General features: G+C 41.4%; 1 protein-coding gene across 1 annotated transcript in view; it reads right to left on the minus strand.

Annotated features, from left to right (window-relative positions):
* Positions 1-21257, minus strand: part of LOC136866128 (lipase 3) — a 151050-nt gene that overhangs the window by 37235 nt on the left and 92558 nt on the right. The window contains exons 4-5 of the mRNA XM_068226620.1: positions 14894-15140; positions 2146-2304 (exon numbers count right to left, since the gene is read on the minus strand). Coding sequence (XP_068082721.1) covers positions 2146-2304; positions 14894-15140 — 406 coding nt within the window. The remainder of the gene's footprint in view (positions 1-2145; positions 2305-14893; positions 15141-21257) is intronic.

Here is a 21257-nt window from a genome sequence, read left to right on the forward strand (position 1 = left end):
GATTTTATATATATAGATATGGCTATCAAAGACTGCATACTAAATAATATTTTGGTCGTTATTATAAACGATACACAAGCATTACAACTCTTATTATTATATTCCACGTGTTAGCAAAATAACTCTATAAAGCGCGAAATTCTGTTTGTGTTGTCAAACTATAATTTTCAGTAAGGTGTGTTTTATGGAACTTTGAAACATAACTTTTGGTATATTTCTATATACCGTAGCATGTGTCAACATCAGGTAAATGCTCCGAGCCATCAAGCTGTTTTCCAGCAACGCTGATTTTATGGCAAAACGATTACTACCATTAAATTCACGATATGTTAATTGATCATTCTTCCGAGTCTCATTGAAATCTGTTCGGTCCAACCCAAACAGATCTCTTGTTAGTATTCAGGCTACGGAGAGTGGAAGTTGTTACTTTACAGTAGCTTTCATGGCCTATGCGAAATGACTGTTTTAATAATACTCCTCAACAACATCGGGTTTGGTCACCTAACGTTGGTCTCTAAGGAATGACTCTTAATATATCTCCCCCATTACTATTGAAGCTAGCGATTCATAGTTATTTTCTGACCGTTGTGTTGTATTCTGCGTTGCCACGCATGCAGTGAAGAGACCCACAAGTTCTTTTCAGCCTTATGCGTGTGAAAACCTACAACCTGTTTTCCAGTCAATGACCGGGTCAGGGATGTAATGAATGAAGCAGATATTGATTTACTCCACGTGTTAGCAAAATAGCTCTATAAAGTACGATGGGGTCGCCACTCCCAAAGTGATTTATTAATGACTGATAGATGCTATGAAATGAGAATGGTGAGTGTTGCTGGAATGAAAGATGACAGGGAAAACCGGAGTATCCGGAGAAAAACCTGTCCCACCTCCGCTTTGTCCAGCACAAATCTCACATGGAGTGACCGGGATTTGAACCACGGCATCCAGCGGTGAGAGGCCGACGCGCTGCCGTCTGAGCCACGGAGGCTCCTCCTTATGTGTGTCCCATACCATATTTTTTTGGATGTTTCGACAATGGCTGCAATAGGCTAAAAACACCTTGTATTTACGCAGCTCTTGAACAGTCATGGAACGACAACTTTGGCTCTTTTACCAGAACTTGACATTTGTGTGATAGATGTGTACAGCTTATTTTACTGTAAATTATCTTCACTACACTCATAAAAGTCAGGCTCATCATCATACCCTAAAGTTTCTAAAGTATAATCTTCCTTCATAATTCCTTTACTTTTCTGCGTACCCATCTCAGAGGACAGCTGTGAAAGAAAAACACAAAGCACATAATTATCTTCAAAATACGGTAAGGTGATTTATGAATCGTCCTTCGTCTGAGCAGAGCATGTGATGAAGAACAAAATTACAATGTCAGACTGAACTCGGAAGTGGAGAATAGTGCACTGCTTGAAATCCGAGTTAACTCATCATGTTGACAACCGAGTTAACTCATCGTGTTGACAACCGAGTTAACTCGGGCATGGGGTGGAGTTAACTCATCGTGTTGACAACCGAGTTAACTCGGGCATGGGGTGGAGTTAACTCATCGTGTTGACAACCGAGTTAACTCGGGCATGGGGTGGAAAAGGTACAAGTCGCATGTATGAGGCATTTTTAGTGATTTGCAAGGAGTTGAACTATTTTTACGTTTATATTGTAACAAGAAAGTCACAGGCAGTAGATTTCGGGATGTAATATTTTATCAATCAATCAATAAATCAATCAATCAATCAATCAATGATCTGCGTTTAGGCTGGTCGCTCAGGTGGCAGATTCTCTATGAATTGTTTGCCTCATATTTACATTTATTTATAATTGTTTCCCTAATTTTTTCTTGAATATTTTCAACAAACTTGGAAATTTACCGAACATCTCCCTTGATAATTTATTCTAATAGTTTATTCCTCGTCCTATAAATGAATAATTGTCCCAATCTTTCCTCTTGAGTTCCAACTTTATCTTCATATTATGATCTTTTTTTAAAAGTTCCACTCAAGCTTATTCTTCTACTTACGTCATTCCACGCCAACTCACCACTGTAGGATTGTAAAATAATATCAGTAAAGTAGAGTAGAGACATGTCCGAATAATAATGACTGCATTTATTTAACCAAATGATTGCTTACTTACAATATTTGTTTCCTTCTGGTTATAGGACACGTTAAGGTCCAAGATGTCGACGCAGATGGGTTGAGTCACAGCTCCGTCTGAACAAAAATGCCGTCCAACGAACGTGATTAGCTGCGTACGAGGTAAAATCAGGTATATTCCGAGCAGATTTGACAGCCACTGAAACACAACGATCGGTGTTACAAAGTTCGTTTTTTTCTTTTAGCCCTGTCAGACCAGAGAATAACATGTTTACAAAAACTTGTGTTCTATATTTCCTCGTGTTGTTCTAAAATTAGTACAGGGACAAAAAGACTGTTGGAATTGATTTACTAAAAGAAGCAAGGGTAATACTTGAGTATTGCAATAAGGATGTCACATATATCAAACAATAAACTTTGTTATCTGTGGAGATATACAGTATACACATTAAGTCCTGGACCAACAAAAGTAACAATAGTATGCCAGTAAACCAATGATGTAACCCCAAAAGAAATTGGTATATTGGTATTTAATGAACCATGTAAGCACACAGACCAAGTAGTAAAATACGCTCCAGTGATAAAATTAACACCACATATAGAAAGTACAGATATGGACAAAAGTATTCATACCCCTAGCCATCCAATATAAAATGCTTTATTGCTGGACCAATACGGAGTACAGGTCAAAATTACAAATCGAAACGTATACCTTGTACAGCAGTGGTCATTACAAAGCACAAAATAAACTGGAAGTAAACAACAGTACGGTACATAACAAACCAACAAATGCGTACTCCATGACACTACTTGTCTGGACATAGGTATTCATACCTTACATTTAAAAATGGGGTTTGAACGAGTAAAGAGGAACCTGTGTTGTTCCGTGGCATTAGTTGTGTAGCAGATGCAGACAGAGACGTACTGATCAGCTGGTCATAGACAGTACTAGACCAATGGCGAGGAAAACCAAGGAGACATCTGTTGAAGAGAGACGCCTTCTACGCCTTCACCACCAAGGAAAATAGTATTCCGAGATCAGAAACATCATTGGAAGAAGTTAACCAACTGTGTAAAGCATCATACAAAGGTTAAAAGGACAGGTTGTTCTTATAAGCAAGAAAAGAAGTGGACGTCCGAAGGAACTGACCGTACGAGGAGAAAGGTTAATAGTAACCACAATTAAAAAACAAGCTCAAACTACATCTTCGGCAATAGCATCGCAGCTGGCAGAATATTTCCATCATGCGGTGTCAAACAAAATAATAAGGAGGGTCGTTCATCGTGCTGGGTATCAATCTAGGGTCCCAAGAAAGAAACCGCGCATAACGAAAGTGAATCGACGGAAGAGAATACAATTTACAAAAGAATGTGTGACGAAAGATCATGCGTTTTGGTCGACAGTGATGTTTACAGATGAGAGTAAACTTAATATTTTCCGAAGTGATGGACGCATTTTAGTGTGGAGACGCCCTGACACAGAGCTCGATGAACAGAACCTCGTTACCACTGTGAAGCACGGCGGGGGTGGGGTTATGGTGTGGGGCTCAATGGCCGCTTCAGGTGTCGGGGAGTTGGTATTTACGGACAGATTTCAATATTTGAACACCCTGAAAGAAAACGTTCGCAAAAGCACCGAAGAGCTTGGGATTGCTAATGAGTTTTACTTCCTACATGACAATGATCCCCAAACATACGGCGGAAATTGTTCGTTTGTGAGTACTCTACAACACGCCGCGCACATTAAAAACTCCTCCCCAATCGCCGGATACCAACCTCATTGAACATCTATGGAGTGAATTGGAGTCCAGACGAAGAAAACACCACATAACAAGTAAAACACACTTGAAACAGTTACTGCAACAGGAATGGGGGAACATATCATATAAACTAACACGGAAACTGGAGTACCCAATGCCCAGTAGGTTAAAAGAAATAATATACAGGAAAGGCAAACAAACGCGCTACTGATTGAGTTGTGAACTCTTTTGTAATACGGTATGAATACTTACGTCCAGACAAGTAGTGTCATGGAGTACGAATTTGTTGCTTTGTTATGTACTGTTATTTACGTCCAGTTTATTTTGTGCTTTGTAATGACCACTGCTCTACAAGGTATACGTTTCGATTTGTAATTTTGACCTGTACTCCGTATTGGTCCAGCAATAAAGTATTTTGTGTTGGATGGGTTGGGGTATGAATACTTTTGTCCATGTCTGTATGTAGTTCCAGATGTTCTATTGGAATATGAATGTTGTGAATACTTGAACAGTAAGATGAAACTGCAAGATTTAGATTTAAAAGCAATTTCATTACACAATCTCCTCTCTAATGTAAATGATTTTAAACACGCAGAATTGAACCCAAGTGCCCAGCCTGTCCAGTTCCTTAGGATCACGACAGGTAATAATCTTATCAATTTCTTTGCCTTCATCGCAGCAGCACGATGTGTTCTGGGTGATTTTTGACAAAAGAGTAGTATAATAAAAATGTTGCAAACATTGGGCTGGGAAGGAGTAAGGAGACGGCCTGCTCGACTAAGTGGCATGCTCTGAGCTGTCCGTGGAGAGATAGGTTGGAATTACATTAGTAGATGAATAAGGTTTAATAAAAAAAACAAGAAACCAAATCGCACGGCACTTAACGCCTTTGAAACGGCTATGACCTGCCCAGGGGCCGCTGCTCAGCCTGAAGGCCTGCAGATTACCAGGGGCCGTGTGGTCACCACGACGCATCCTCTCGGCCGTTATTCTGGGCTTTCGAGACCGGGGCCGACATATCACTCTCATATAGCTCCTCAATTCCAATCACGGAGGCTGAGTGGACGTCGAACCATCCCTCAAGTCGAGAGAAAAATCGCTGACCTGGCCGGGAATCAAACCCGGGGCCTCCGGGCGAGAGGCAGACACCCCTACACCACGGAGCCGGCCTAAATGAGCTTTAATAGAGGTTTTAAAACTTGATAAAACCATAAAATGAAGATAAAGTTGGATTTCAAGAGGATTAATTGGGTCAAATGTTCATTTATAGGAAAATGAAATAGAGGTTGGAATAATTTTCCCAGGGAGTTCGATAAATTTCGAACTTTTTGAAATTATAGGATAAGACTATAGACTATAGCTGCAGTTTGTCCCCTCTCATTTTCAAAGTTTAAATATAACAGGCGGTTAAGAAAATCAAAGAGGAATTTGGGAATCATAACCCAAGTAGAGGAAATCAGTACTCTGAGATTTGCCGATGATACAGTTACGCCTATTTTATGTGAGTCTGCAGAAAATAGGGAGAAATTTCTGAAATGTATGGACACAGTCTTGGAAGAGTACAAGATGAAAATAAATAAATCCAAAACAACGTATAATACACATGTGGTTCTATCTTTCAGATTGGTCGTAAATGTTTCTCCAAACGGTTGCAATGTTATACCTAAGTACTTGCTCGATTATTATACCTGCAGCTTTTCTCCTGCCAAGAATAAGTGATGTCTTTATCGTGGAGTCGTAGCTTTCCTCCGTTTCTGAACACCATGGTTATGTTTTTTGTCTTATTTATATGTTGACTGTTTAGGCCATTTAGGTTTGCTGAGGTTGCAAGGTTTTCCAAGGTATCGTGCACGTCCTCTCGTGACAAGTGTAAAAACTACCTCACCAGTTTATTATCTCACGCTTGTATACTCGTATCACTTACAGAAAATGTAAAAATAAATTGAAGCTGAGTTGGGAGAAGATCAGTTTGGCTTCAGACGAAATGTAGGAATACGTGAAGCAATCCTAACATTACACCTGACCTTAGAGCATCGAATTCAGAACGAAAAGCCCATGTAGATCTAGGAAAGGCATTCGATAATGTTGATTGGACCAAGATATTTGAGATTCTGAAGGTGATCGGGATCAGATACCGAGAAGGAAGGATTATCTACAGTCTGTACAAAAATCACACTGCTGTGATAAAAATCGAAGGCTATGAAGAAGAAGTAGCAATCCAAAAAGGAGCGAGTCAAGGCTGCACTTTGTCTCCTCTCCTTTTCAAAGTTTATATACGTTTGTTTGTCCAACCCTTGTCCTGTTTCTCTACGGGGTCGGGTATGAGGTGAGATGAATCTGTCGTAGCGGGTTTTTATAACCGGATGCGCTTCCTGATGTCAACCTCATCAGAGGAATTAATGACAGATGTGATATATGATAGTAGGGAGAGGGTGAAACCCGGTGCCGGCACGTAGCCTACTCCTGTCGAATAGCACAAGGGGTCTGCTCAAGGCTTGATATCCCCATAGGACGGACGAATCACTATCAACAGCGTCATATGCCCTCACCATGTGAGCATTGCGTAGAGGTTTGGAATTTAATCCAGGCTTTTGGCACGCAATCTAGGGATTAGAAATTGTATACCACCACCTTCCCTACCCTACCGGCCAACATTCTAATGGTGAAAATTATTTCGACTAACGGGACTCGAACCGGCTAACCTCTGTGTCAGATCGTTTAGACTTCAACGCCTTATCGATCATGACCACCAGGCGGGCTTTCAAAGTTTATATATAACAGGCCTTAAAGAAAATCAAAGAGGAATATGAGAATCACAACGCAAGTAAAGGAAATCAGTACTCTGAGATTTGCCGATGATACAGTTATAAAATACGCCTATTTTATGTGAGTCTGTAGAAAGAATCGGGAGAAATTTCTGAATGGTATGGACACAGTCTTGGAAGAGTACAAGATGAAAATAAATAAATCCAAAAGAAAGTATACAAGTCCGCCTCTGTGATGTAGTGGTTAGTGTGATTAGCTGCCACCCCCGGAGGCCTGGGTTCGATTCCCGGCTCTGCCACGAAATTCGAAAAGTGGTACGAGGGCTGGAACGGGGTGCACTCAGCCTCGGGAGGTCAACTGATTAGAGGTGGGTTCGATTCCCACCTCAGCCATCCTGGAAGTGGTTTTCCGTGGTTTCCCACTTCTCCTCCAGGCAAAATCCGAGATTGTACCTAATTTAAGTCCACGGCCGCTTCCTTCCCTCTTCCTTGCCTATCCCTTCCAATTTTCCCATCCCCCCGCAAGGCCCCTGTTCAGCATAGCAGGTGAGGCCACCTGGCGAGGTACTGGTCATCCTCCCCAGTTGTATCCCCAATGTCTCACGCTCCAGGACACTGTGAATGAATCAGTAAATCAATATGCACTTAGGGTTATCGCCCAGGTGGCAGATTCCCCATCAGTTATTTTTTCTTAAATGACTTCAAAGAATTTGGAAATTTACGTGATATTTCCCTTGATAAATTATATTCATCCATAATTCATCTTCCAATAAATGAATATTTGCCCCAGTGTGTCTTCCTGAATTCCAATTTTATCTTTATATTATGATCTTTCCTTCTTTTAAAAGATCCACTCAAGTTTATTCGTCTACTAATGTCATTACACGCCTTCACTCCGCTGACAGCTCGGAACATATCACTTAGTCGAGCAGCTCGTTTCCTTACACCCAAATTTCCCCAGACCATAGTTTGCTACACTGCTGTTTTTGCGGAAATCACCCAGAACAAATCATGCTATTTTCCTTTGGATCTTGTCCAGTTCTCGTGTCGGGGAAAGCTGGTGTGGGTCGCGTACACTAGAGGGTGATTGGGGATTTAAACGAAACTATGAAATGGGTATGTGGCAAATTGGGAGTGAGATTTGTAGATCCTAATGGGTGAGCAGAATATAGGAATATGCGTTCAGATGCTCTTCACTTGGACCGCAACGGTACATGTAAGTTAGAGCGTTTGTTTAGACGAGTTACAGGGAGGTACGTACACTCAGGGAATGGACTAGAGAGCGGCGATGACAGTATAGGAAGCAAGTAAGGATGACCTAAAACTGTTAGTGTTAAACTGTAGACCTATTGTAAAGATACACTGACTGACAGAGCAAATGCAACACCAAGAAGGAGTGGTCAGAACTTTATGCCAATTGCAGGGTAGACTGACGACACTGAGGTATGCTCATGATGTGAAATGCGCCGCTGTGCTGCGCACGTAGCGAACGATAAATGGGACACGGCGTTGGCGAATGGCCCACTTCGTAACGTGATTTCTCAGCCGACAGTCATTGTAGAACGTGTTGTCGTGTGCCACAGGACACATGTATAGCTAAGAATGCCAGGCTGCCGTCAACGGAGGCATTTCCAGCAGACAGACGACTTTACGAGGGGTATGGTGATCGGGCTGAGAAGGGCAGGTTGGTCGCTTCGTCAAATCGCAGCCGATACCCATAGGGATGTGTCCACGGTGCAGCGCCTGTGGCGAAGATGGTTGGCGCAGGGACATGTGGCACGTGCGAGGGGTCCAGGCGCAGCCCGAGTGACGTCAGCACGCGAGGATCGGCGCATCCGCCGCCAAGCGGTGGCAGCCCCGCACGCCACGTCAACCGCCATTCTTCAGCATGTGCAAGACACCCTGGCTGTTCCAATATCGACCAGAACAATTTCCCGTCGATTGGTTGAAGGAGGCCTGCACTCCCGGCGTCCGCTCAGAAGACTACCATTGACTCCACAGCATAGACGTGCACGCCTGGCATGGTGCCGGGCTAGAGCGACTTGGATGAGGGAATGGCGGAACGTCGTGTTCTCCGATGAGTCACGCTTCTGTTCTGTCAGTGATAGTCACCGCAGACGAGTGTGGCGTCGGCGTGGAGAAAGGTCAAATCCGGCAGTAACTGTGGAGCGCCCTACCGCTAGACAACGCGGCATCATGGTTTGGGGCGCTATTGCGTATGATTCCACGTCACCTCTAGTGCGTATTCAAGGCACGTTAAATGCCCACCGCTACGTGCAGCATGTGCTGCGGCCGGTGGCACTCCCGTACCTTCAGGGGCTGCCCAATGCTCTGTTTCAGCAGGATAATGCCCGCCCACACACTGCTCGCATCTCCCAATAGGCTCTACGAGGTGTACAGATGCTTCCGTGGCCAGCGTACTCTCCGGATCTCTCACCAATCGAACACGTGTGGGATCTCATTGGACGCCGTTTGCAAACTCTGCCCCAGCCTCGTACGGACGACCAACTGTGGCAAATGGTTGACGGAGAATGGAAACCATCCCTCAGGACACCATCCGCACTCTTATTGACTCTGTACCTCGACGTGTTTCTGCGTGCGTCGCCGCTTGCGGTGGTCCTACATCCTACGGAGTCGATGCCGTGCGCATTGTGTAACCTGCATATCGGTTTAAAATAAACATCAATTATTCGTCCGTGCCGTCTCTGTTTTTTTCCCAACTTTCATCCCTTTCGAACCACTCCTTCTTGGTGTTGCATTTGCTCTGTCAGTCAGTGTAGATATAGAATTATAGATATATATTTATATAGGAATTGAATATCCGGCTCCATGGCTGAATGGTTAGCGTGCTGGCCTTTGGTCACAGGGGTCCTGGGTTCGATTCCAGGCAGGGTCGGGAATTTTAACCATAATTGGTTAATTCCGCTGACACTGGGGCTGGGTGTATGTGTCGTCCTCATCATCATTTCATCCTCATCACAACGCGCAGGTCACCTACGGGTGTCAAATGAAAATACCTGCAGCTGTCGAGCCGAACTTGTCCTCGGACACTCCCGGCACTAAAAGCCATACGCCATTTCATTTTTTTTCATAGGAATCGAATCATGGCTGTGAAGTAATATGTGGATGCGGAAATTTTCTCACGAAACTGGAGCGTTTATCGTTGGGACAACTTATAAACGACATGATAGGGAGTATTCATACTTGTGAAAGGAGAATTTGTAGGCTATGAAAAGTTAAGGATGAGAAACATGCAATTCTAGGTGTGAGGCTAATCTGTAATAGGCATCTTGATATTTTGCGGTGTACAGACCTGGCAAGGCTGGCGCTGACGGTGATACGGAATTATTTGTTAAGATAATCAGTATGTGGGGAACGACACAGAGGAATGTTATTGTAGCGAGTGATCTGATCTTACCAAACGTTAACTTGGAAGGGAATGCGAACGACAGAAAATATGGCCAACAAAGGGTGAATAAGTTCATATATGAAGGACAGCTGAATCAGAAATTGAAGGAACCAATTACAGGGAAACACTTTCTAGATGTGGTACTGATAAAAGCAGATGACCTGTACAGAGAAACTGAAGTGAAAGATGGTATAAGTGATCATGAAGCTGTCTTTGTCGTAGTTAAAAATAAATGTGATGGAAAGGAATTTCATAAAAGTAGAACTATTAGGCAATGCTATATGTTTGATAAGAAGGCATGAGGACATTTTGAAAGGAACTATTATCAATGGAAAATGGTAAATACAAATGTAAACAGCCTATTGGATGGGTTAAAACAATTGTTGAGGAGAGTGAAAACAGATTATGTACCTTTAAAAGTGATAAATAATAATAAGAACCCATTATATTATAACAGGGAAATAAAGAGATTAAGAATGAGGTGCAGATTAGACAGAAATTGGTGTCCTACCTGAGACTTATATGCCTTCTCCTATACATCCTTATTACAACCCCTCGATGCCCTCATAACCATATAAAGAAATCTATGACCTTTATTTATAAGGGGCAGTCAAATGAAAACCGAACACCCGCCATAACGCACATTCCCCGCGAAAGGTGGCAACACTGTTTTCACGTATCGATACTCCCATCGCTGTGGAAGGAGAACTGCATAGTGACAACTCACAGGTGCACGCAGTTGTTGAGTTATGTCTTTGTTGGTGCACGGACTGGTCTTGTGTGTTCGTCCAGCTGTAGATATGAAGACAAGCAAAGAAGAGCAGAGAAGTGTGGCTCGTTTTCTGGAGGCTGAGGGTGAGTACGCGAAATTCATCGTCGCATGTCTGTTGTGTATGGCAAACACTGCATGCCGAGTGTGCACGAGTGGTATAGGAGATTCCGAGAAGGGCGCACATCACTGCAAGACAATGCGCGCCCAGGACAGGCCTATCGAGCCATAATGTGATAGGATGGATTGATGGCCTTATCCGGGAAAACCGACGAATCAGAGGAAGAAAGACATTCGTGGACGTTGGTTTCATTCGGACGAGGACGTGCAAGAGTACATGTGGCTGTGGATCCGTCAGCGACCTACCTCGTTCTATAAACTGGAATTGATTGTCTCGTCTCCCAGTGGGATAATGAATTAACGCTTTTGGTAATTACTTTTGAATAGGACCATTCCATGGTCACGTTGTAGCGGGTGTTCCGTTTTCATTTGACTTCCCGTTATATATCTTCGTTAGTGTGATTCCTTATATTAACACCTAGGTACTTACAGTGATCCCGTGAGGTACTATCACCCTGACTTTTCATCTGTTTGCTATCATACCATTTACTGCTGTCCATCTACAATAATTGAAATTATTAGGGGTCCATCCATCTATTCATTACAAAGACATTTATTAATGTGAATAGATCACATGTCGTTTACATGAGGTACTAGTTCCGGCACTTAACTCGTGCCATCATCAGCCAAAGAGTCATATCAGGCAAACACAAACAATTTTAAAACAATTTAAAACACACTGTAACACCTGCTTAGATGAATGTTCAATAAAATATGTACAAGATGATATTGCACTCTAGTATAAAATCCTTTTAAAAATGATGATGATTCAGTTCTTATATACACGTGGTGTTTAGTCCAGCTTGTATAAGTCTTTAGTTCTTTACGCCGCAGAGTTTTAATGTCATGTGAGGTTGACATTTTGTTTGATCTGTGGTATGGTTCCGAGAGAATAAACGATCACGAATCACAACGGAAACATGCTCTGAACTGGCATCCTAGCACATTCAAACAGAGGCTCAAACATTTACAGTATGCAGATCTATAATGCTATTGGACATACATACTATCTGCGCACTTTTTAGTGATAGATTTACTATCCGCACACTTTATCTTGGTGCATTTACAACCTAGTGCTGAATCGGTCGACCTCGGCGATCTTCGAGATTCATACTGGCAACCTCTGAAACACAAACTATGAATCGCTTAAGCATCGTTGTGCGACATCTGGCGTAAACTTTACGTACTGGTACTGTTGTTGTTTACACATCAAAGTCAAAGTATAGAATTCATGCTAGGAACAAGATTCGCATCGAGAGATATGTTTTATAATGTTATATAATGTGTAGGGGAAGGTCGGGAGGTATCGGACAGTTTAACTTTTTTGCCATAATTTTTTTTATTGAATAGGAAATAAAACGTGTAATTCATTTTATATGCATCTATAGTCTTATATTAACGTACTCACTTGAATATATTAAATCATAATGAAAAACACGGACAATATTAACAAATTACGAGATCAATACAAAATCGCATGTTTGAAAACTGGAGGGTGGTATCGGACAGTCAATCGTTCGAACAAAAATAAATTTTTCACATTCATAATACAAACAATTTAACGTCTGATCAGCGTTGAAGATTCTTGATGGAATAAAGAAATATTTTGTCACAAGATCATTTAATTTATCAAAAAATTTGTCCACTTGCTCCTTGTTGAAGCCTACTGTTCGCTGCAAGCTAGTAGACTCAGCCGTTCTCAAACTGAGGTCCTGGTGACTCTTCATAAAATCATAATAAAGGTCCATTCCTGCCATCATTTTAGTTTTATTAAACCTATGTTCAACTCTCAATTCCTCAGCAAATTGATACACAAGTTTTAAAAATTCAGTTTTGTTGAGTGGCATGAGTTGGCTGTCCAGTGTTTTTATATGCATGAACAGGTCATTCTCTTCTTCATCTGAGAACGTTCTCTGATACGTCCCACTGTTCCCCGTACACACTTTGATAGGAATCTCTTTACCAGCACCAAGAGCTTTAATTCTATCACCTAACGTGCTTTTTGGAACAGAAAAACGTTGACTGGCCTCTCTAATACTCATTTTATTGTCCCTGACACTATTCACGGCTAATATCATATTGCCTTCTTCCCATTGTCCTCGTATCTTCCCCATGTTTACCTAAAACAAAGGATAGTACCATAAGTAACCTGGACGGAACTGCAACCTATGATGTCCGATACCGCCCGCCAGTTTCGTGTCCGATACCGCCCGAATGACTCCCTTAAGAAACAACTGGAACTGAACGAGAACGTTCGAAAAGAAGCTGATTCTAAAAGCACGATATTACAGAGTAAGGAGTACTGTTTCTGCTAATGTACTTAAAATTCAATACAACAAACCCTTGTTGCTGCTGCTTCTTGGTAAAAATAAATCCGTGCGGGCCGAAAATCACACAATGAACAGAAATACACCACCACTCATAAACGACCCTGCCTCTCGACTGAATAGAATGTACCCACCCTTCAAACATGCGGGCGGACCTGTGAGTAACTAAACAGGTTCTGCCACATGCTGCTAACAAAGACATTCTGTGACTGTCCGATACCACCCGCTGTCCGATACCTCCCGACCTTCCCCTATGTGACATAGTTGTTGGCTTAAGATGATAACGGTTTAGAAATTTCATATCGATCGATCATCTTCTCGATTCAATTCAGATTTCATTTTCATTCAGTTGGCAGCACCAGGCAGCACTATCGATACCGGGACAGCTCCCTCCTTACTCCTCACTCCGTACACAAATGCATCAAGATAAAGTGTGCGGACAGTACACCCTAGTGCTGAAGTGGTCGCCTTCGGTTATCTTCGAAATTCGTATTGGCAACCTTTGAAACACAAACTAAGAATTGCTTATCATCGCTGTGCGACATCTGGCGTACACTTTAAGTACTCGTACTGTTGTTGTTTACACAGCAAAGCCAAACTATAGAATTCATGCTAGGAACACGTTTCGCAACGGGAAATGTTATATAGTATTATATATTGTGTGTGTGACACAGTTGTTTGCTTAAAATAATAAAGGTTTATAAAATTTATATCGATCGATCATATTATCGATTCAATTCAGATTTCATTTTCATTCAGTTGGCAGTATTAACGGAACCCTTCTTACTTCTCCAACGAGTACAAAAATCTATTACTAAAAAGTGCGCATACTATACATACATACATACATCTTCAATATAGACTGTAATGCCTTCCAGCGATCAGTCTGTAAGCCACTGTGAATTAACTACGCGCCTGAACAATTCTTTATTTGCAACTAGCTCTGTAGCTTCGTTTACTTCCACATCTCTTATATTTCAGTCATTTAAAGCTGAGACTACCCATCGTCACCTTGACCTTTCTCCACTGTACTTCTCTTAACCTCCATGACCGAGTCCACTATTCTATTAGGTACTATATTCATCCCACATGAACCGAGCACCGAAGCCGATTTATACGTACAGCTTCTTCTATCGAGATAATTCCGGGCTTAGCCTTTATCTCCTCATTTCGAGTATCCTCCTATCACTGTTCCCAAATGTTTCTACCAGATCCATTCTCGCATCTTTCATGTGTGTTATGAATAACATATACTGTACCCACCCAGCTTTCACACCCGTACAGCTAAGTCGGTTTGGAAAGAGACCGATGTAAAGATAGTTTTGTCCAAGTATTAACTTCTTTCTTTTTCAGAATATCATGGATGGCAACTATGATCTCACTGCATTAGCTTAGCTGTAGTCTGTTTACGTTTCACTTAGTACCCTACGCTCTTGGGAGAATACACACTGAATTTACGTCACGCTCACTACTTTTACGTTTTTCAGAGAATTTGTAGGAAGACTTTTACAATAACATGTTAGAAGTTTTTAACAGTTGCATTTCTTAGTAAAGAAATATACTTACGGGATACTTTTAGTTATATATTGTAAGGGTATAGGAAGAGCAACTTTCTGATTGTCGCACAACTTTACTCACCTCCAGCTGTTTACCGGCGATAGCGAACATTTTCGGCACTGGCGATCTGCAGTACTCTATATACACGGCAGGTGTCAAGGCAATCATAAAATTGAACTTTTTATTGTACTCAGGCATCTCTGAAGTCATAACAAAGAACATGCTTGCCCCCATGGAATGCCCGATGAAAGACAGCTTCTCTTGACCAGTTCTCTGCAGAATGTAGTCAGTGATGACTGGAAGGTCGTATATTCCCATCTCGTGCCAGCTACGGGAAAAGATGACACTTATATTCCATGAATTTTAAAGTATCTTTTCGATTCCTATATTTTTCAGGTTATGGTAGTCTGGGCCATCCACATGCATTCTGGGATGTCTGGTGGTACCAAAGAAAGTTTGTACAATAATGGGTACAGACGTGAAGACATCTATTTCTGTTTCAGAAATACCATTGTTCAAAACAAATAAAATATAAAATTTGTTACCAGTACTTAATTTTAATGTTGAATAATAAATTTACAAATCTGAGTATCCTAAATAGTTTACTCTGTTGAAGAGACGTCGTGATGATGATGACAATACGTATGCCTAGCCCCAGTCTCAGCGGAATTAACCAATTATGGTTAAAATTCCCTACCCTGCCGGGAATCGAACCCGGGACCCCTGCGGCCAAAGGCCAGCACGCTAACCATTTAGCCATGGAGCCGGACTCCACAGCAGTGTTGCCACTATTTAAGCTCCAGCCCTCGTATAATGGCATGTGGATGTGGTATTGTATGTATGTTCAGTCTTCAGCCCTAAGGCTGGTTGGATCCTCAACAGCTCTGTCATCAGCTGTCATAGATGGCCTAGGGATCACTGAAGAGGCGTACTGGGGAAATGAGAAGTGAGGTAGTTTCCCGTTGCTTTCCTCACCGAGCCAGAAGTTGCTATTACATATCAGTCTGCCAAGCCCACTGAAATGCATGCACCAACCGACCCTATGAACAACATTTTCACACCATTCATAGCAGGGACTGGCTGCAGAAGGAATGGCATTACTAGCATCGCTCATACCTCAGTCACTTTCATATAGTCAAAGCGAAGGATAAGACAGAGACAGATCAATGAAAGCAACAAAAATCCCTCTAGCCTATACCAGAAGACATAGTGCACTGTAAACACTACGTCCTGCCAGCAAAGGCGCGTATTATATATTCAATATCAATGGAATCCTGAATGTTCACACTTTGACGGTCACAGAGTCATCTTTAACGTCCGAGAAATTTAAGCCTTGTGCTACTGTAGTTTATAGTCTGTTAACAATATACTGTAGATCTCTTCTCTTGAAGTGGATCTTAAGCGATTCATTGTGCGGTACAGCTTACCAGGATATCTCTCACCAAAAACTACATTCATTGGCAATGTGCCCTAGTGTTCCGTCTAAAAGATCACAGAAGCACGTGAACACCCACATTATATCGGTGATATTACCTTTAATATTTATTTTGCTGTAGTTGTAAGTTCAAAATAGGGCTCGGAAATTGAAGACCTATACATTGCCTTAAAAAGACCTGTGGAAAGACCTAAAAATATCCAAGAAATGACCAAAAACTGACAAAAAAAGACGTAAAAATGCGATCCAAATTCCTTCATAGTTTTAGTTTCAATTATATTTAATGAAGGAATATGATGTTTTAAAATGAAAAATTCTGGTAGTATGCAAACAAACAATGCAAAAATATATAAGTGAAATACTCCTTCTTTCGGACATTATATATATTTTGAGATGAACAATTAAAAAATAGAAATTCCATATGTGTTTAAAAAATTCTTGTAGAATTTAGAATGAAACGGTTTTCCCACCTAGAATGAATCCACTGAACCCACAATGGGCATCCTGGAGAAAGAAATTGAAATTAGTATAACTAGAATCATATTTGGTTCAACCACACAGGTTACAGAAACTGGAATTTGGAAACCCTACCTCATTTAGTTTTGCAGTATATCACAATAGTCATCTCCAGGATTTTCGGTTTAAAGGATCGTCGGTTTTCAGACTACGTTGGAAAACACTGAGAAACGTCTCTCCTCATCAACAGATGTTCAGGATTCATACTTGAAGCAAGTGAGGTCTTCCTCTTCAAAAACACTCGCATCAAAATTTTCTCCTTTCAGCATTTCACTTATCTTGTACATAATTTGATACCCCCGGTGTTTACAAGCACTAGTTTAATTTTTCATTTCGTTTCATTCAATTTTCATTTCATTTTCTCTCTTCCTACAGAAAAGTTTAAGAGGTGACGGATGAACTAATGATAATTCGAATTTAGAATGGGCAATACATATGTAGTCGAAAAGAGGTGAAGTCGCAAAAAAAGTCGTTAAGACCTAAAAAAGTGAAAACCGCCGGAAAATGGCAAAAAAGGACAAATAAAACCCATCATTTTCTGGCCTATAATGACCAAGAATGAATAAATATTATGTTGGCCCTCGTCTTCAGACACTCAAGAAAAAAGGACTTTTCCTCTGTGCAAGCATTCAAATGAAGTACTCCTGCTACACGACCACGAACCGAGCTCGATAGCTGCAGTCGCTTAAGTGCGGCCAGTATCCAGTAATCAGGAGATAGTGGGTTCGAGCCCCACTATCGGCAGCCCTGAAGATGGTTCTCCGTGGTTTCCCATTTTCACACCAGGCAAATGCCGGGGCTGTACCTTAATTAAGGCCACGGCCGCTTCCTTCCAGTTCATAGGCCTTTCCTATCCCATCGTCGCCATAAGACATATCTGTGTCGGTGCGACGCAAAAAAAAAAAATAATAAATAAAATAAAAAATAAAAGAAGACGACCAAGAGCAAGTGAAGTTTATACAAAGTTTGGCAGTTTGCATAACTGGGATGTGTAGGCGAAAATGCTGCTTGTATGGGAATTCCTACCAAAGAGTATGTGTGATCCTGCAGAGGTACAAGATTTCATGAACCTCTAAAGGTCACAGCCACGCGCGTGACGCCAGACTGTAACTTTTTTTTTGCTAGTTGCTTTACGTCGCACTGACACAGATAGGCCTTATGGCGACGAAGGGACAGAAAAGGGCTAGGAGTGGGAAGGAAGCGGCCGTGGCCTTAATTAAGGTACAGCCCCAGCATTTGCCTGGTGTGAAAATAGGAAACCACGGAAATCCATCTTCAGAGCTGCCGACAGTGGGGTTTGAACGTACTATCTCCCGAATACTCGATACTGGCCGCACTTAAGCGACTGCAGCTATTGAGCTCGGTGACTATAACTTTAAAGCTTTTAAGACTGCCGTAAACACTAAAATACATACAACACAATAACATACCTGCAACAAACAAAAAAATACACACTATTAAACAAAGAATGCCATATTTCGTTCTACAAGAATATCCACAGATTCTATTAAATCAGTTTACAGTAAATGATAAGCATATATATTACTAGCTGATGTACCCGTCCTTCGCTACAGAATTCTACATTGCATACAGAATTCTAGGTTAGGTAGTGTATTCGTGAGCAAGATTGTATTAAATTGCATAGCTCTTAACTTTACCCTAGAAACGTGGCGGGTAAGTCACCAAACGTCTTTTCTCATATGAAGACTGGGTTAGGGAAGTTTCATTGCAATGGTAGGCCCGCTTGCCTACCATCAGTCACAATCAGGTTGGGAAGTTTTCATTATAATGGCAGACTTTCATTCTCCACCTACCTTTTTCCATCCTCAGAAAGACTATCTTAGTGGTTTTCCAACTGAAATGAACATGGGTCATTACAATGACGTCAGTAGGAATGGCACGATTAAAAACAAGGCTTTCAAATGAAATACTCGATCAAATGAAAAGCCACACATTCTCTCACTTTTAACGAACAGTACTACGCTGCCGATCCAACAGTCCAAAGTTCCAGATCTGGAATGACCAAGCCGCAGACAGCCGCGATCCGCGAACACTTTTCGTACATTTTTGGGCGGAGGGGTTCGAGTAGACGAGAGTCCCAGGGCAAAATCTATGCCCTTTTACTAATCTCTTTCCTAGGAGTACCCGATGAGTCGGAAAATCTCAATTCACTACACTGGCAGCGGAAAAATCTATCTGACTTGGAGGTAAATTTTCCTCCAAGCCAGAGGAGAAACCCCCTCCTCACTGCTAATTTGGAGTAAAATGAATGTAGAATTTAATAAAAGTGAAGTGGAAGAAGCTTTTCTTAAGAAACGGCTCATTTTAGAGTTGAATTTTGAGTTATTTGGTGAATTGTGGCGCTATGATTTGGAATAGACCTAAATTGGAATTCTAGACCAGGTCACACTACCACTACTGCTACTAAGTGACCCTCTGCCTTAAGTATGCACACTGCTCATTCAGAAAACAGCGCGTCAGATTAGGGATGGAGTAGCTGGATTTCTATGATGAACCAGTGTGTTACGTACCAGCAGTATCAGAAAATGTATGAACCAGAGGAATGGCATAAGATTTATAACTCCCCAGCTATTTCCCGCAAGTATTCAGTCAGGCTGTTATACTCGGTACGCAGCAGTAATCCCATCTATCGGAGTTGGATGACAGCATAAGAGACAAAGAACATCACAACAAACAACGGTCAACGTAATGTTATTGTTGATCAATGTTATGCGCTTTCGATACTGTAGGCCTTCACATCTAGTTTCTTTCCAACTCTGAAATACCACTCTTATCATAGTCGGTACGGTAAAACTGAATAAAACATAAAAGATCGGAAATTGTATTCTCTATAACTTTTGTTATGTACTCCTAGTACTTTATCAATAGGAACAATAACATAGGTATTTAAAAATTAAATTTTAGGCGTCTTCCCCTAAACTACAATTTCACTTATAGTGAATACAATTGTTTATAGTTTAGACTGTAGTTTCTTATTCCCCGACTCTATGTACCGATTTTCATTAAAGTCTGTTAACCCATTTCCTCGTGGCTGGCGTTGATATGGACTTAGCAACTAAAATACAAATTCATTAATATCTGTTATATCATAGCCGGTACGGTAAAAATATATGAGACATAAATGATCGGAAATTTAATTCTATATAACTTTAGTTATGTAGTATTTAGCGATAGGACCACTAATAATATAAATATTTCTCTCTTAGACATTTTTCCTTTGCCGCCAAGAATATTTACATATATTTTCCGACCTTGTGGAAATCTGTTGAAGGCAGGTTTCATAGTAACCTAATACTTGCTAATTTAATAGTAGCATTGTTTATGTACATTTACGATTATCTCGTAATAAATTGACTGGTTAACCTTGTTTGGTAAGCACTATATTTTCATGACATGACGTAGGTTGAACAGACCAGCGCGCCTTTTGCCAATTTTCCCTTGGAAACTGCTTAGCAATCTAAAGTCTGTATTACTAAAGACCAATTGTCTCACAGATAATTACAGGATATTTACATGTTGGTTTCGCTGCTAATTCTTTGTAACCGGGTGAGTTGTCCGAGCGGTTAGAGGCGCGCGGCTGTGAGCTTGCTTCCGGGAGATACTGTGTTTGAATCCCACTGTCGGTAGCCCTGAAGATGGTTTTCCGCGGTTTCCTATTTTCACGCCAGGTAAATGCTGGGGATGTACCTTAATTAAGGGCACGGCCGCTTCCTTCCAACTCCCAGGCATTTCCTATCCCATCGTTGCCATAAGAACTATCTGTGTCGGTTCGACGTAAAGCCACTAGCATCAAAATTCTTTTTAATATATTTATCAAACCAACACTTTTGTTGTATCAATGCTCCATTTACACGTGTGAGTGACGTCATTTTTCTTAGCGTGAGAAAGAGTCCTTTCTGCCCATGCTACGTGTCGTTCCGATTAGATTAAAATGGAGCTAGAGCTCCTCATTGCAATTAATATGGGGCCCCATGTGGTAATTTTAGGACTCTGATTTCTTATGACACAAAGGTCATGGTTTCAATATAGATGTGCAATATTGTTGACGTTTGCATAAACTTGTCAATGATTGTGAGTTGGTGATATTGTGAACAAGAAATAACTAATAATACTTGTGGAACTCGTCAACTGTCACATTATTAACTTACAGAAATGTTTCTGTACTTTAAGCTGCTAATCAATCGACTACTACTACTAAAATGCTTTCATTCCTCCCCTGAAGGTGGTGGTGGGCCTCTTAGACGGTGACGCCGTCTCTCAGGCAGAGAGATTTCTTACGGTGAAGGAGATGCTCAGAGAAGGTGAGGGGGCTGGTGGCCGTGCCCCATACTAGGAACTGTTCCGGCATTAGCCTTGGTACAGGAGAATAGAAAACCACGGAAAACCATTCTGATGGCAGCTGACGGTTAGGGTCAGCCGTAATTTCCAGTCCTTTCCCGTCTCCCGAAGGCAGAGGCGTAGAGCCACGGTAGA

This window comes from Anabrus simplex, chromosome 3, assembly GCF_040414725.1.
Source record: "Anabrus simplex isolate iqAnaSimp1 chromosome 3, ASM4041472v1, whole genome shotgun sequence".
NCBI lineage: Eukaryota > Metazoa > Arthropoda > Insecta > Orthoptera > Tettigoniidae > Anabrus > Anabrus simplex.